At 46.5% G+C, this 17140-nt stretch overlaps 1 protein-coding gene across 1 annotated transcript in view; it reads right to left on the bottom strand.

Moving 5' to 3' along the window:
• Window positions 1-2618: 2618 nt before the first annotated feature.
• shoc2 (SHOC2 leucine rich repeat scaffold protein) overlaps window positions 2619-17140 on the bottom strand; it is a 176364-nt gene continuing 161842 nt past the window's right edge. Inside the window, exon 9 of the mRNA XM_041209600.1 lies at window positions 2619-7225. Coding sequence (XP_041065534.1) covers window positions 7017-7225 — 209 coding nt within the window. The 3' untranslated portion in view covers window positions 2619-7016. The remainder of the gene's footprint in view (window positions 7226-17140) is intronic.

The following is a 17140-nucleotide window of genomic DNA, read 5'->3' as shown; positions in this document are numbered from 1 at the left end:
AGGGTGAATAAGCAATTGTCCCAAATCTGAGCCAGTTTTGCAATTCAAATCCACTGGGAACCAGTTTAACAACACATTTTTTGTTTACATATAATTATCATACTTAACCAGAGATTTTATCCCATCTGTTTGTACAGGGCTCAGATTAAAGTTCAAAAAATCTAAACTCAGGGGGCTCATATAATTTTTGCTTAAACAACAGAATTCCTTCAAATTAGAAGTCTAACGTACTTCTTGAAAATAAACAAAGCCGAGAAACTTGCAAGACAAAAATGTAGTCAAAATATTGCAATCACTTCGTAGTTGGAGCATTGCATCCAGTTCTGAGCACCATGCTTTAGGAAGTGAAGGCTTTTGGGAGGGTGCAGAAAAGATTTGTGAGAACGGCTCCAGGGATGAAAAACTTTAGTTACATCAATAGATTGGTGAAGTTGGGACTGTTCCCCTTGCAGAAGTGGAGGAGATTTGATAGAGGTGTTCAAAATCATAGGGGATTGGACAGAGTAGATTGGGCAAAACTGTTCCCATTGGTGGAAAGATTGAGAACCAGAGGGCACGGATTTAAGGTAACTGGCAAAAGAAGAAACGATGACATGAGGAAAACATTTTTCTCACAGTGGATAGCTAGAATCTGGAATGCACTGCCTGAGAGGGTGGTGGAGGCATATTCAATCAAAGCATACAGGAGGGAATTAAATTATTTGAAAAGGAAGAGTATGCAGGACTACTGGAAGGTGGCAAAGGTAGTGGCACGAGGTGAAATGCTCCTTCAGAGAGCCAGCACAGATGACAAGCCAAATGGCCTCCTTCTGTGCTGTAATCATTATGATTCTATGATACGCATATCAATTTTACACACTAAATATTATAATCAGTAGCTACATATAATTTTTAAAATAGAATCTCAAGTGACTGAATTGACAACTACAATGTAGAATTTTCTTATGTATATTTGGATTTTGATTTTAAACTATGGCCTGAGCCATGCGAACAGATGATGCTGGATCTGGAATCAACATTGTAACACTCCTCCGCTCCACCTCAAAGCATACTGTACTCATCCAGCATGCAAGTCATTGCTTGCTTACTGCTGAACTAAAGTATTTAACTCTTCATAACCCAATATGCATAAATCATTAGTACAACCAAGAACAATGTACAATGATAGGAATCAGGAAATATTTGTAACTTAAAAGGCGGAAAAGGGCCAAGTTAAATCACAAGTGATATAGGCTTCCTCCAATGTAAGCTCATATGACGCATGCTTGGACAAAACATAGTTGGAAGATTAGGTAATTGTTGATCATGTTCTAATAGTGGAACGTTCCAATGTTTACTTTAAAAAAAATGAAGGTTACATTGCATACTGTGAAAAAAGTCTGGTTTTGGTTCATTGAAAGGGTTTGAGTACATTAAGCAGTTTTAATGTGTACCAGTTTTAGGTGAGATAACAAAAATAGTTATTGCTATCGACACTTGTCTTAAATGCAACTCGCAAACAATAGATTTTAAAATTCAAATTAGGGTTGCCTGATAGCATTACTGGATACAAAATAAAGCTCAAAACCAGAGAGCTGGGATCTGTCTACTTAGCTAGGACCAAAGTAACCAGGCAACTAAACACAGTAGAGTATATTGACGAGGGGAGGAGAGAACAACACAGAACTGTTTCATACTGTTTCACAGGAGCATAAAAGTGGAAGTGATTGATTTTTTTGGAAGGGTAAGGGATAAGAAAATAATCTTAGTTATTTTTATAGGACACATTACTAAAACTGCTTCTATAGGTAGAGATCATTGAAAACAGCTTTTATTAATTTCAAGTGACTTGGATTTTTGTTGTTGCAAAATAATTCCGTTTTGGGTTTCAAGGAAAACATCCCTGAACTTTTCTCATTGTTTTCTTGCCACAAATCAGGCCTAAAAATGTGACATCATTATATACATTGCAGGCTGTGCCAAAATCACAGATGCAATACGCGTAACATCTCTGGATACCATGTTCAGCAGGAAAAGAAAAAAAATGGATTTGTTATTGAAGAGACTTCAATCCTAGTTAAACATGGAGCAAGGGCAGCAATGCTAATAGACTCCTGAAGATTGTCACTGGTCAATGGTCATTTACTAAAGATCACAATTATTTACCTGTTGCATAAATTTCAATAATTTTCATCTCATCATTAGAGCCAGGTAAGTGGTTGGAAGCAAAATAAATATGTTTTAATTTCTTTATAAAATAGCTAGGGGTCAAACCAGCGCCTGACGGTGATAAAAGTGGTATATGTGATCTGTGCAAATGGCTATGAATTGTCAGGAAACTTGACTTTCTTTTAAGTGCCCTGCTTGTTCAATTGAATTTTAAGAATAAGAACCGGCCTTGATGATCGCAACTTAAAATATATTTTGAAACATGCAAAGAATTTTTGTTTGATACTTTAAAAAAAATTGGATTTGGAAAAACGTTTTGAAAAGCCTCAAGTGATGAAAAAGTGTCTTTAAGAAAGTCAATTTTTGTATTCAACTTTTGAATCTTACATGTATACATTTATAGAATTAGACAACATTATTCAGCAGGTTCCTCCAATCTCTTGGATCAACTAACACATTGTAGAAACATGAAAGTTTCAGTAAATAGTTTAATATTGTTTACACCAGAAACATTGGCAACACATTTAAATGTCAACTGCTTGTGTGCAAAATGAAATAGCAAATCAGATATACAATTATCACCTGTGATATTTGTCTTAATATTCTTACCTGAACAGAAATATTAATGATCTTACTTTAACGTTATAGCGGAAGTGAATGTTCCTTCCAAAACAGCAGCCAAAAATCAGCCCCTTCCCCACACCCAAGGATCAAAGTCAATTGTACACTTTTAAGCCTTTTAAAAAAAAAACATGCAACAGTTGCAAAAGACTCAACAGCTCATTTACAAATTTGCTATTTATAATGAATGTACTGATACACTGAATGACCTTTATAAAAACAAACAAAAAGGCAATTTATATAGATAATTGACAATTTGTTTAAAAACGTTTGTTTACCAGTTTGTACATTCTTAATTTTGGTGTGAGAATCTAATGGTCTGATTATACTACCAAACAAAAATATTTTGTGCTATCTGGTAAAAGGCCTGCCAAAAAAAGGTAGGCAAAGTAACCGAACCATTATTTATAGACATACTGGTTTAGTTAGCCAAATTAGCTTCTCCAAAAATCAACAAGGGCTGGTGCAGAATAATTGATGAGTGACTTGCTGCCTTTAGGGATATGCTTGTATAAAATCCTTTATTTAAATTGCACTTAAATTCAAGATGTGTCTTGTATTATGTGACTTATAAGCTGCGTTCCCTGCTCAACTTTATTTTCAAATGCTGTATTTTAGATAATACTAATGCAGCTTTATGTAGGAGCCACAGTATTAAAACTGTAGTAGACAGCAAAGGCAGCAGCCGTCCAAAGTATTAGCAATTGCTAAAACCGCAAAGATCTAACACTTCAGTTTATTGGACACAACAGTTGCTACAACACCATCTTTAACTGCACATTTTTCACCATTCACACCCTAAACCTGTGAGAAATTATGAATTCTGAAACTAATTTGATAAAGCAGCTGTGCTAATGTTTGAATATTTTTACAACATATTTTACTAATATTCTAAAGTGTATTTTCTTTTCCGTCAGGTAACAGCACAAAGCATGAAAAAAAACTATATAACATTCCTCACCTTAGCCGTCATGCAGTCAAGAGGTCAGAAATGATGTATTAATGATTACGCAGTTTAACAATTTTTTTTTCATTAAATCCCAAAAATATATTTATAAAAAGTTCAACTGTGTGGTCAAAGCTAAAAGGGAGTACTTTTCATTCTTACTTTAAAGTACCAGTGAACACAACAATAAAGTGAATACTGCAGATTTAAAATTTCACTGTATGGCTGAAAAACTTGGGCCATTTTGTTTTAAATAAAACCAGAAGCACAAAGTTTTTGCTAGGCTTCACCATGGATCAGAAGAAAAAGAGTTATCAGGTGCTAATATTGTTTTCATTCTTGCTCAGTGACATGTAAAAACAGATCATGCTCTACAACAAAGCAAAAAGACAGACAGTACTGAAAAAAAAACCAAACCCAGAGACATTAATACATACATCTGCAGCAGACTTTACATAGTAAAATAAAACTGACCATGTAGCACTCAATCTCCTAATGTTCCATTAACTTTTGTTAGCACCCTACAGTTCATACACTGGAATAACCATAATTACATTGAATTTCAGTTTAAAATGTCCACTGCACTTATAAGTATGTTGCTGTGTAGAATCATTTTTTTTTGTTTGACATGTTTTAAATACAAAAAGCTTTACACTTTCATCCTTCCTGCATATTGAAATTTCTGAATCATAGAATACTTGGGGTCAAAGGCAGAGCTTGGAACACCAAGCACAGCAGCCTTGGTCAATTATGCTCAAACTCATACTACAAATCAATGATGTTTTGAATTGGTGACTTCATTACAATTGAACAAATACGGTCTACTCAACATATATTGGGGAGAAACGGCTTAGGTGGAACAACTATTCGACAAGGCCTACAGGGACAGAATCGTCAGCAATCTAAAGAATACTGCTCTACTGTAATTTTTTGAAACTTAAATAGGTTTAATTGTGGATGCTAATTTACAACGTCACCATTGGAGTTAGTTTTTTTTAAACTATGCCGTAAAATTCTATATTCTAGTGTCAAGCTGAAAAGAGGTGTATGAATTTCATGATAGAAACTGAATAGGGGATAATTTAGGTGTCTACAACTGCTAAGGACTCCTTCTTCAATAAATTGGCCCTTTTGATAGTTTCCCAAATTGTGGTCTTGCTTGCAAATCATTCAACAGTTGCTACTATATCGGATACTCATAAAATAGCCCTTGGTTTGCCGAGAATCAATTTCTGCCTTGTAAATTTTGCAGGACTGTACTATCCCTTAGAAGGAATAAGACAACACACAATGCATTAACATGGACAATAAGCTCACAATGTTTTCATGCAAGACTCAAGTGGACACCCACTAACACAGATCTGGATTAGTCAAGAGCAACAGCAAATTGTAGACAAATGACAACTCACTCATTGATGAGCATCGCCTTACTGCTGCAGAAGACACAAGTGGTTTCATTTCAGTGTAACCTCAGTTTTGCCAACTTTTGAAAGGGAAGTGAAAAAAACTGCAAATTTTTCAGTTTACCAGTGAAATTTAAGCCTTAAAATGCAGCAATATTTTGATATAGAGGAGTGCAAATCTTATGATTTAAGAGCCTTCCTGTATCCAAAAAGTTGCTGTCAACATGCAATGTATCTACACTAACTTAAAAGACAACTGGTATTAGCCTATACAGAGAATGAATTAATCATTTCCAACTGTGGAACATTCTTCAAGTGAATACTGGACAGAAAGGCTAGCTTATATCAATAGTATGTGCATCTCATTATCTATAGAAGGGTTCCTAAAAACTTCATGACATTTTTCATGGTTCTACTGCACTAGTATTCACATTAACTGAGACTAAAAGGAAACTGCTCACACTTGTTTAGCCCACACATAAAAGCATTTTGAAAAATACATGCAGCAGCAAAAAATGTACAGTACGAGGAAAATTAGCTCTCCGTACATAGCTTCATGCACAGATGCAACAAGGACAGGTAAAAATACTAAACCGTTGATTACTTGAACAGACTTGACACATCACCATACGTGCTTGCAAGCTGTAAAAGTATTGAGTAAAAGGTGGTTTTGTCACAGGACTTTGGGGGAGTGAGAATAAATTTGTATGTATCCAGGGCCCAAAATGATTCAGGCTTTATATGGGAAAAATATTACATGTATATTAAATGTGAACCCTTCCCTTGAGTCATTTAGGAAAATGTTAGCTGAGTCTGAGACCATCCGTTTGCTTTGAAACTTACATTTCTACCTTCAAATGCAACAAAATGATAAAATAATGAGTAACAAACTTTAAAAGCTGTATTGCTGTGTATACTAGAGAGGTCATAATACAGGTAAACTATGAAGCAGTGTGCTGTATGGCCAGTATATCCATATTATATGCATATTGCCTGTCAGCATCACAATGTTGTTCAAATCAAGTGCTAATCTTGGTGACTATAAAAATTATGGACAAGATCAAGAATACAGCAAAATTAAGGAAAAGATTTTCCTCCCAGAAAATCAAATCAAGTAGTTTCTTTCAAATATACAAAACACTTGGTAGGGAGAAGACTGTTTAATCTTTCTATCCTTTGACTCAATTTACTTTCCTTTTTGTATTTCTGTCTTTGGTTTTATTTTTCTTTCCATCCTTTGCTGTCATATGTTTCTTGAGAGTTCTCAATCTTTTATGGTATAGCTTTCCTTACATTTTTCTTTCCTTTATTCATCAGCCTTTTCTCCTAATCCTTCCCTAAATCCTCCCTTCCATCTTTAGACTTCACAGTCTGACTTAGACTGAGGCTTGAAGGAAAATGCTGGACATGTAGCATTTACAGGCTTTTGCAATGATGAACAGGATTTGATTTAGAAAAACAAAGGTGCATGATAACTAGCAGGAAAAACCAAGTCTGCGGTTGGCACCTATTTCTTCAGATTGGGATTCCCCAGGTCCTACACCTGTCATTTTGAGCACAAAAGAGTTCATTGTAAAGAAAATACTAAACTGTGTATTAAATACACAGAATAGAATCATAAATGCACACTATTTAAAAAAAAACATGCTTACAATTTTGCAAGACTCCCACCCCCCACAAAAAACCGTACTTCTCACATTAACATACATCCATTTAATTCTGCGAGGAAACCTCTATCCAGCACTGTAATTCTTTACAGGTTTTTAAAAAAAATTCTAAATGGCTACGATTCCTCTATTACCAGAAACACATACTGCAGTCTTAGTAAAATTGCTTTTATATATAATGACAATAATGCATTTTATATTTTGTACAGTGTATGCAACATTTCCATTCAGTCAGACCATGGCCCGATAAGGGCCCTGCATCTTCAGGAATTGGATGATGAAGGACGGACCACCAGCTACAATCTGTGGTGGGAGGTGGCTGAGTGGGCAGTTCTCAATGCTCATGATGGACAACTTGCTGCAGAGTGCCAGCTCAAAGGGAAGGCTGTGCAGGTTTGGATTATCATTTAAATACAACTCCTCCAGATTTTCCAGTGTACCTGCAAAATATCCAAGTGTTTGTTTAATTCAATTAATCTCTTGTATTGGATATGCGACTTATATAAAGGTTAGATTGCACATTTGGTCTAAAACCATTCTCAACTAATGGGGAGTAAGACAGTTAAATTAAGAAAGAAACTTAATGGATCACTGATTCTTTTTCTGAAGTACAATACTTAACCAGCAAACTCAAATCAATGGATTCGCATCAAAGACTAAAGTTAGGTTTTATGTCAGTAAGTTCAGTAAGGAAGTAGAAAGGTAAGGAAGTAGGCATCCATAACACAAATAAACAATTAAAATGTATACCTCATTTTAACACTTCTGAGAATGCTTTACACATAAATATATTATGCCAGCGGATGAGGTTCCCTAAAAAACGTAAAGGCTGCTTGGCCTTTTCGCCTGCCCGTCAGCCGTTAGGTTGGACAGGCAGCTTAAATTTGAATTTAATTAGCTTCTTAATGACGTTAATGGGCCTTTTAGCTGTCGATGGGTGCATAGCTGACTCTGGCATGTGCCTGCTGAACGAAGTGTCGCCAGGCTGCCTGATGATGTCGGGGGCGCTCACCCAACGTCATGGCGTGTCATTTTACACTCGGGTGTGCGTCTGGTTCTGACCACTGGAGAGCCTTAATAATCTACCGTAAAGTGGCTTCACTATTTAAAAACAATACAGGTTCCTGAAATTCTGAAAAATCACTATTTAAAGCACCTAATTGGCTTAATTATTTGCTGCACCTTTATCAATTCTACCACAAAATGGCTGCAACAGGTCCATGAGTGAAATCAAGAAATCAGCTAGGTCAGACATCTGCATCTTACTATATTGTCTGTTTTCCAAGACATCATTTCAGTTGCCCTACATAATGTTTTCTGCAACAGCAGCAAGGTTTTCTTTTGGCATTCAGGTTAGAGTTTTCTTGAAGTGTGTCAATATTTAAAGGATGCCAGGAATGTGTGAATACCTGCAGTGGTGTGTCCTTCACAAAGTTTGAAACAGTTGCCCTCAGTTCAATCCATAAAGTGATTATACACCAGTTGAAAGAAAAATAGTGATTTCACATTGAGTTTTGGATACTAAGCAAACAGATAACAAAAAGTGGAAAGAGCTGCAAAACGGAATATGAGAATAAGCTTGCAAGGGATATTGAACATATGAACAATGGTGGACAGATAAAGCACCTCTAGTCTATCTAGCCTGTCCTACGCAATTACAATCCCTTGTGTATGCCATAAGATGTAAACCCACCCTGAAAACAGAGAGGCAAGATAAAAAAATTAAGCCTAAAGGAGGAAAAAAAATCTGGAAAATTCTTCTCTGGCTTAGTGATCGAAACTAGTTCCTAAAGTACCTACTCGTGATAAATGCAAAATACTGCGGATGCTGAAAATCTGAAACAAAAACAAAAACTGCTGGAAAAAACTCAGCAGGTCTGACAGCATCTGTGGAGAGAAAGAGGGTTAACGTTTCGAGTCCACGTGACTTCTTCAGAGCTCTGAAGAGTCATGCGGACTCGAAATGTTAACTGTCTTTCTTTCCACAGGTGCTGTTAGACCTACCTACTTGTGATGTCCACCGTAACTAGAAACAAGTTCTGCTCTTGCTTGAAGGAATTCAGCAATTAGTGTCCACCACACAACACAGCAACCTGTTCTGGATTAATTTTCCCAATAGCGAACCTATCTTCTGATACCTAACTTAGATCTGGCTATACACAATTTAAAATTGGGACAAAAGCAAAATACCTGCAGATATTAGAAATCTGAAATAAAAACAAAAATTGCTGGCATTTCGTCAGCTCTGGAAGAGTCATATGGACTCGAAACGTTAACTCTTTCTTTCTCCACAGATGCTGCCAGACCTTACCAGAATTTTTTGTTTTTGTTTAAAATTGGGACCCCTAGTGCTTCCTATACTTACTGATATGAAGCTGACTCTTAACTGCATCCCGAAATGGCCTAAGCGGCTCAGTTCAAGGGCAGTTAGGGATTGGCAACAATGCTGACCCTGCCATCTAACACCCACATCCCGTCAAATAACACATTTAAAAAATTGGAACAAACTGTCAACTGAAACATAATCTATTCTCTTCATCATCATTTAAACTTCTGTAGCATTATTGCTGGTGACTCCCAAGGATCAACATTCTGCCCCTCAGTGATTTTATCCAAAAGCACAACATTACTTTTAAAAGTTACACTGATGCCACCCAGCTTTACCTCACAACCGCCTCTTTTGACTCCTCCACCAGGGAGGGAGGGACAGAGACTGCGACACAGAGAGAACGTGAGAAGCGGCAAGTAGAGCAGAACTAGAGGCAGGAAAAGAAGAAAAAGTGGTTGGGGGTGGGGATGGGGCAGGGCGAGTGGCAATATTGGTGAAAGGTGGCATTACAGGATTGGAGGGAGGGGACGTGCCAGAGGGGTCAAGGACAGAATCTCTCTGGCTAGAGATAAGGAATGGGAAAGGTGCAATAACATGACTGGTGTAGTATACAGACATCAACTAGTGGAAGGGCTGTGGAGAAACAAATTTTCAAAGAAATTACAAAGAGGTGCAAAAGTTATAGAGTAATCATAATGGGGGACCTCAATAATCCAAATATAGACTAGGATAGGAATAATACAAAAGGACAAGTGGGGTGAGGGCTCTAGGAATGTGTTCAAGATAATTTTCTACAGCAGTATGTTTCTAGACCAATGAGAGGACATGCACCCTTGGACAGGGGATCAGAGGGCGAGCGGCCAGAGAGTGAGAAGTGGGGGGGGCAGACAGAGCGAGAGCAAGAGAACGGAGGGGGATAGATAGAGCGAGGGGGGCCAGGCAGAGAGAGCAAGAGTGAAGGGGGCCAGGCAGAGACAAGGAGAGGAAAGGGGTCAGAGAGAGAGAGAGAGAGAGAGGGAGAGAGAGAGAAGAGAAAGGGGGGGGAGAATGTTGGTGGGGGGGACGAGAAAGAAGAGAGAGAAAGCCCCAAAGAGAGAGAGAGACAGCGAGAGAGAAAGACAGCCCCAAAGGAGAGAGAGAGAGAGAGAGTGAGAGACAGCCCCAGGGAGAGAGAGAGAGACAGCCCCAAAGAAAGAGAGAGAGAGACAGCCCCAAAGAGAGAGAGAGAGAGACAGCCCCAGAGAGAGAGAGAGAGAGACAGCCCCAGAGAGAGAGAGAGAGAGAGAGAGACAGCCCCAGCGAGAGAGAGAGAGAGAGAGAGACAGCCCCAAAGAAGGAGAGAGCAAGCCCCAGAGAGAGAGACAGCCCCAGAGAGAGAGAATGCCCCAAAGAAAGAGAGAACGAGGGACAGCCCCAAAGAGAGAGCGAGACAGCCCCAAAGAGAAAGAGAGAGAGCGAGACAGCCCAAAAAGAGTGAGACAGCCCCAGAGAGCGAGACAGCCCCAAAGAGAGAGAGAGCGAGAGCGAGACAGCCCCAAAGAGAGAGAGAGAGCGAGACAGCCCCAAAGAAAGAGAGCGCGAGACGGCCCCAAAGAAAGAGAGAGAGCGAGACAACCCCAAAGAGAGAGAGAGAGCGAGACAGCCCCAAACAGAGAGAGAGCGAGCGAGACGGCCCCAAAGAGAGAGAGAGAGACCGCACGTCCCAAAGAAAGGGAGAACGAGAGACAGCCCCAAAGAGAGATCGAGACAGCCCCAAAGAGAAAGAGAGAGAGCAAGACAGCCCCAAAGAGAGAGAGAGAGAGAGAGAGACCGCACGCCCCAAAGAAAGAGAACGAGAGACAGCCCCAAAGAGAGAGCGAGACAGCCCCAAAGAGAAAGAGAGCGAGAGCGAGACAGCCCCAAAGAGAGCGAGAGAGAGCGAGACAGCCCCAAAGAGAGCGAGAGAGAGCGAGACAGCCCCAAAGAGAGCGAGAGAGAGCGAGACAGCCCCAAAGAGAGCGAGAGAGAGCGAGACAGCCCCAAAGAGAGCGAGAGAGAGCGAGACAGCCCCAAAGAGAGCGAGAGAGAGCGAGACAGCCCCAAAGAGAGCGAGAGAGAGCGAGACAGCCCCAAAGAGAGCGAGAGAGAGCGAGACAGCCCCAAAGAGAGCGAGAGAGAGCGAGACAGCCCCAAAGAGAGCGAGAGAGAGCGAGACAGCCCCAAAGAGAGCGAGAGAGAGCGAGACAGCCCCAAAGAGAGCGAGAGAGAGCGAGACAGCCCCAAAGAGAGCGAGAGAGAGCGAGACAGCCCCAAAGAGAGCGAGAGAGAGCGAGACAGCCCCAAAGAGAGCGAGAGAGAGCGAGACAGCCCCAAAGAGAGCGAGAGAGAGCGAGACAGCCCCAAAGAGAGCGAGAGAGAGCGAGACAGCCCCAAAGAGAGCGAGAGAGAGCGAGACAGCCCCAAAGAGAGCGAGAGAGAGCGAGACAGCCCCAAAGAGAGCGAGAGAGAGCGAGACAGCCCCAAAGAGAGCGAGAGAGAGCGAGACAGCCCCAAAGAGAGCGAGAGAGAGCGAGACAGCCCCAAAGAGAGCGAGAGAGAGCGAGACAGCCCCAAAGAGAGCGAGAGAGAGCGAGACAGCCCCAAAGAGAGCGAGAGAGAGCGAGACAGCCCCAAAGAGAGCGAGAGAGAGCGAGACAGCCCCAAAGAGAGCGAGAGAGAGCGAGACAGCCCCAAAGAGAGCGAGAGAGAGCGAGACAGCCCCAAAGAGAGCGAGAGAGAGCGAGACAGCCCCAAAGAGAGCGAGAGAGAGCGAGACAGCCCCAAAGAGAGCGAGAGAGAGCGAGACAGCCCCAAAGAGAGCGAGAGAGAGCGAGACAGCCCCAAAGAGAGCGAGAGAGAGCGAGACAGCCCCAAAGAGAGCGAGAGAGAGCGAGACAGCCCCAAAGAGAGCGAGAGAGAGCGAGACAGCCCCAAAGAGAGCGAGAGAGAGCGAGACAGCCCCAAAGAGAGCGAGAGAGAGCGAGACAGCCCCAAAGAGAGCGAGAGAGAGCGAGACAGCCCCAAAGAGAGCGAGAGAGAGCGAGACAGCCCCAAAGAGAGCGAGAGAGAGCGAGACAGCCCCAAAGAGAGCGAGAGAGAGCGAGACAGCCCCAAAGAGAGCGAGAGAGAGCGAGACAGCCCCAAAGAGAGCGAGAGAGAGCGAGACAGCCCCAAAGAGAGCGAGAGAGAGCGAGACAGCCCCAAAGAGAGCGAGAGAGAGCGAGACAGCCCCAAAGAGAGCGAGAGAGAGCGAGACAGCCCCAAAGAGAGCGAGAGAGAGCGAGACAGCCCCAAAGAGAGCGAGAGAGAGCGAGACAGCCCCAAAGAGAGCGAGAGAGAGCGAGACAGCCCCAAAGAGAGCGAGAGAGAGCGAGACAGCCCCAAAGAGAGCGAGAGAGAGCGAGACAGCCCCAAAGAGAGCGAGAGAGAGCGAGACAGCCCCAAAGAGAGCGAGAGAGAGCGAGACAGCCCCAAAGAGAGCGAGAGAGAGCGAGACAGCCCCAAAGAGAGCGAGAGAGAGCGAGACAGCCCCAAAGAGAGCGAGAGAGAGCGAGACAGCCCCAAAGAGAGCGAGAGAGAGCGAGACAGCCCCAAAGAGAGCGAGAGAGAGCGAGACAGCCCCAAAGAGAGCGAGAGAGAGCGAGACAGCCCCAAAGAGAGCGAGAGAGAGCGAGACAGCCCCAAAGAGAGCGAGAGAGAGCGAGACAGCCCCAAAGAGAGCGAGAGAGAGCGAGACAGCCCCAAAGAGAGCGAGAGAGAGCGAGACAGCCCCAAAGAGAGCGAGAGAGAGCGAGACAGCCCCAAAGAGAGCGAGAGAGAGCGAGACAGCCCCAAAGAGAGCGAGAGAGAGCGAGACAGCCCCAAAGAGAGCGAGAGAGAGCGAGACAGCCCCAAAGAGAGCGAGAGAGAGCGAGACAGCCCCAAAGAGAGCGAGAGAGAGCGAGACAGCCCCAAAGAGAGCGAGAGAGAGCGAGACAGCCCCAAAGAGAGCGAGAGAGAGCGAGACAGCCCCAAAGAGAGCGAGAGAGAGCGAGACAGCCCCAAAGAGAGCGAGAGAGAGCGAGACAGCCCCAAAGAGAGCGAGAGAGAGCGAGACAGCCCCAAAGAGAGCGAGAGAGAGCGAGACAGCCCCAAAGAGAGCGAGAGAGAGCGAGACAGCCCCAAAGAGAGCGAGAGAGAGCGAGACAGCCCCAAAGAGAGCGAGAGAGAGCGAGACAGCCCCAAAGAGAGCGAGAGAGAGCGAGACAGCCCCAAAGAGAGCGAGAGAGAGCGAGACAGCCCCAAAGAGAGCGAGAGAGAGCGAGACAGCCCCAAAGAGAGCGAGAGCGAGACAGCCCCAAAGAGAGAGAGAGCGAGACAGCCCCAAAGAAAGAGAGAGCGAGACAGCCCCAAAGAAAGAGAGAGCGAGACAGCCCCAAAGAGAGCGAGAGCGAGACAGCCCCAAAGAGAGAGAGAGCGAGACAGCCCCAAAGAAAGAGAGAGCGAGACAGCCCCAAAGAAAGAGAGAGCGAGACAGCCCCAAAGAAAGAGAGAGCGAGAGAGCGAGACAACCCCAAAGAGAGAGAGCGAGACAGCCCCAAAGAAAGAGAGAGCGAGACAGCCCCAAAGAAAGAGAGAGCGAGACAGCCCCAAAGAAAGAGAGAGCGAGACAGCCCCAAAGAGAGCGAGAGCGAGACAGCCCCAAAGAGAGAGAGAGCGAGACAGCCCCAAAGAAAGAGAGAGCGAGACAGCCCCAAAGAAAGAGAGAGCGAGACAGCCCCAAAGAAAGAGAGAGCGAGACAGCCCCAAAGAAAGAGAGAGCGAGACAACCCCAAAGAGAGAGAGAGAGACAGCCCCAAAGAGAGAGAGAGAGACAGCCCCAAAGAGAGAGAGCGAGACAGCCCCAAAGAGAGAGAGCGAGACAGCCCCAAAGAGAGCGAGACAGCCCCAAAGAGAGCGAGACAGCCCCAAAGAGAGCGAGACAGCCCCAAAGAGAGCGAGACAGCCCCAAAGAGAGCGAGACAGCCCCAAAGAGAGCGAGACAGCCCCAAAGAGAGCGAGACAGCCCCAAAGAGAGCGAGACAGCCCCAAAGAGAGCGAGACAGCCCCAAAGAGAGCGAGACAGCCCCAAAGAGAGCGAGACAGCCCCAAAGAGAGCGAGACAGCCCCAAAGAGAGCGAGACAGCCCCAAAGAGAGCGAGACAGCCCCAAAGAGAGCGAGACAGCCCCAAAGAGAGCGAGACAGCCCCAAAGAGAGCGAGACAGCCCCAAAGAGAGCGAGACAGCCCCAAAGAGAGCGAGACAGCCCCAAAGAGAGCGAGACAGCCCCAAAGAGAGCGAGACAGCCCCAAAGAGAGCGAGACAGCCCCAAAGAGAGCGAGACAGCCCCAAAGAGAGCGAGACAGCCCCAAAGAGAGAGAGAGAGCGAGACAGCCCCAAAGAGAGAGAGAGAGCGAGACAGCCCCAAAGAGAGAGAGAGAGCGAGACAGCCCCAAAGAGAGAGTGAGAGCGAGACAGCCCCAAAGAGAGAGAGAGAGAGAGACAGTCCCAAAGAGAGAGAGCGAGCGAGACAGCCCCAAAGAGAGAGAGAGCGAGCGAGACAGCCCCAAAGAGAGAGCGAGCGAGACAGCCCCAAAGAGAGAGAGAGCGAGACAACCCCAAAGAGAGAGAGATAGAAAGCGAGACAGCCCCAAAGAGAGAGAAAGAGAGAGCGAGACAGCCCCAAAGAGAGAGAGAGAGAGAGAGAGAGCGAGACAACCCCAAAGAGAGAGAGCGAGACAGCCCCAAAGAGAGCGAGCGAGAGAGCAAGACAGCCCCAAAGAGAGCGAGCGAGAGAGCCCCAAAGAGAGCGAGCGAGAGAGCCCCAAAGAGAGCGAGCGAGAGAGCCCCAAAGAGAGCGAGCGAGAGAGCCCCAAAGAGAGCGAGCGAGAGAGCCCCAAAGAGAGCGAGCGAGAGAGCCCCAAAGAGAGCGAGCGAGAGAGCCCCAAAGAGAGCGAGCGAGAGAGCCCCAAAGAGAGCGAGCGAGAGAGCCCCAAAGAGAGAGAGCGAGAGAGCCCCAAAGAGAGAGAGCGAGAGAGCCCCAAAGAGAGAGAGCGAGAGAGCCCCAAAGAGAGAGAGCGAGAGAGCCCCAAAGAGAGAGAGCGAGAGAGCCCCAAAGAGAGAGAGCGAGAGAGCCCCAAAGAGAGAGAGCGAGAGAGCCCCAAAGAGAGAGAGCGAGAGAGCCCCAAAGAGAGAGAGCGAGAGAGCCCCAAAGAGAGAGAGCGAGAGAGCCCCAAAGAGAGAGAGCGAGAGAGCCCCAAAGAGAGAGAGCCCCAAAGAGAGAGAGAGAGAGAGCGAGACAGCCCCAAAGAGAGAGAGAGAGCGAGACAGCACCAAAGAGAGAGAGAGCGAGACAGCCCCAAAGAGAGAGAGAGAGCGAGCGAGACAGCCCCAAAGTGAGAGAGACAGAGAGAGAGAGCGAGCGAGACAGCCCCAAAGTGAGAGAGAGCGAGCGAGACAGCCCCAAAGTGAGAGAGACAGAGAGAGAGAGCGAGCGAGACAGCCCCAAAGTGAGAGAGACAGAGAGAGAGAGCGAGCGAGACAGCCCCAAAGTGAGAGAGAGCGAGCGAGACAGCCCCAAAGTGAGAGAGAGAGCGAGCGAGACAGCCCCAGAGAGAGAGAGCGAGCGAGACAGCCCCAAAGTGAGAGAGAGCGAGCGAGACAGCCCCAGAGAGAGAGAGCGAGCGAGACGGCCCCAGAGAGAGAGAGCGAGCGAGACGGCCCCAGAGAGAGAGAGCGAGCGAGACGGCCCCAGAGAGAGAGAGCGAGCGAGACGGCCCCAGAGAGAGAGAGCGAGCGAGACGGCCCCAGAGAGAGAGAGCGAGCGAGACGGCCCCAGAGAGAGAGAGCGAGCGAGACGGCCCCAGAGAGAGAGAGCGAGCGAGACGGCCCCAGAGAGAGAGAGCGAGCGAGACGGCCCCAGAGAGAGAGAGCGAGCGAGACGGCCCCAGAGAGAGAGAGCGAGCGAGACGGCCCCAGAGAGAGAGAGCGAGCGAGACGGCCCCAGAGAGAGAGAGCGAGCGAGACGGCCCCAGAGAGAGAGAGCGAGCGAGACGGCCCCAGAGAGAGAGAGCGAGCGAGACGGCCCCAGAGAGAGAGAGCGAGCGAGACGGCCCCAGAGAGAGAGAGCGAGCGAGACGGCCCCAGAGAGAGAGAGCGAGCGAGACGGCCCCAGAGAGAGAGAGCGAGCGAGACAGCCCCAGAGAGAGAGAGCGAGCGAGACGGCCCCAGAGAGAGAGAGCGAGCGAGACGGCCCCAGAGAGAGAGAGCGAGCGAGACGGCCCCAGAGAGAGAGAGCGAGCGAGACGGCCCCAGAGAGAGAGAGCGAGCGAGACGGCCCCAGAGAGAGAGAGCGAGCGAGACAGCCCCAGAGAGAGAGAGCGAGCGAGACAGCCCCAGAGAGAGAGAGCGAGCGAGACAGCCCCAGAGAGAGAGAGCGAGCGAGACAGCCCCAGAGAGAGAGAGCGAGCGAGACAGCCCCAGAGAGAGAGAGCGAGCGAGACAGCCCCAGAGAGAGAGAGCGAGCGAGACGGCCCCAGAGAGAGAGAGCGAGCGAGACAGCCCCAGAGAGAGAGAGCGAGCGAGACAGCCCCAGAGAGAGAGAGCGAGCGAGACAGCCCCAGAGAGAGAGAGCGAGCGAGACAGCCCCAGAGAGAGAGAGCGAGCGAGACAGCCCCAGAGAGAGAGAGCGAGCGAGACAGCCCCAGAGAGAGAGAGCGAGCGAGACAGCCCCAGAGAGAGAGAGCGAGCGAGACAGCCCCAGAGAGAGAGAGCGAGCGAGACAGCCCCAGAGAGAGAGAGCGAGCGAGACAGCCCCAGAGAGAGAGAGCGAGCGAGACAGCCCCAGAGAGAGAGAGCGAGCGAGACAGCCCCAGAGAGAGAGAGCGAGCGAGACAGCCCCAGAGAGAGAGAGCGAGCGAGACAGCCCCAGAGAGAGAGAGCGAGCGAGACAGCCCCAGAGAGAGAGAGCGAGCGAGACAGCCCCAGAGAG

Source organism: Carcharodon carcharias, chromosome 17 (genome assembly GCF_017639515.1).
Source record: "Carcharodon carcharias isolate sCarCar2 chromosome 17, sCarCar2.pri, whole genome shotgun sequence".
Lineage (NCBI taxonomy): Eukaryota > Metazoa > Chordata > Chondrichthyes > Lamniformes > Lamnidae > Carcharodon > Carcharodon carcharias.
Note: the sequence above shows the minus strand (reverse complement) of the source record. Positions and strands in the feature narration are given on the sequence as shown.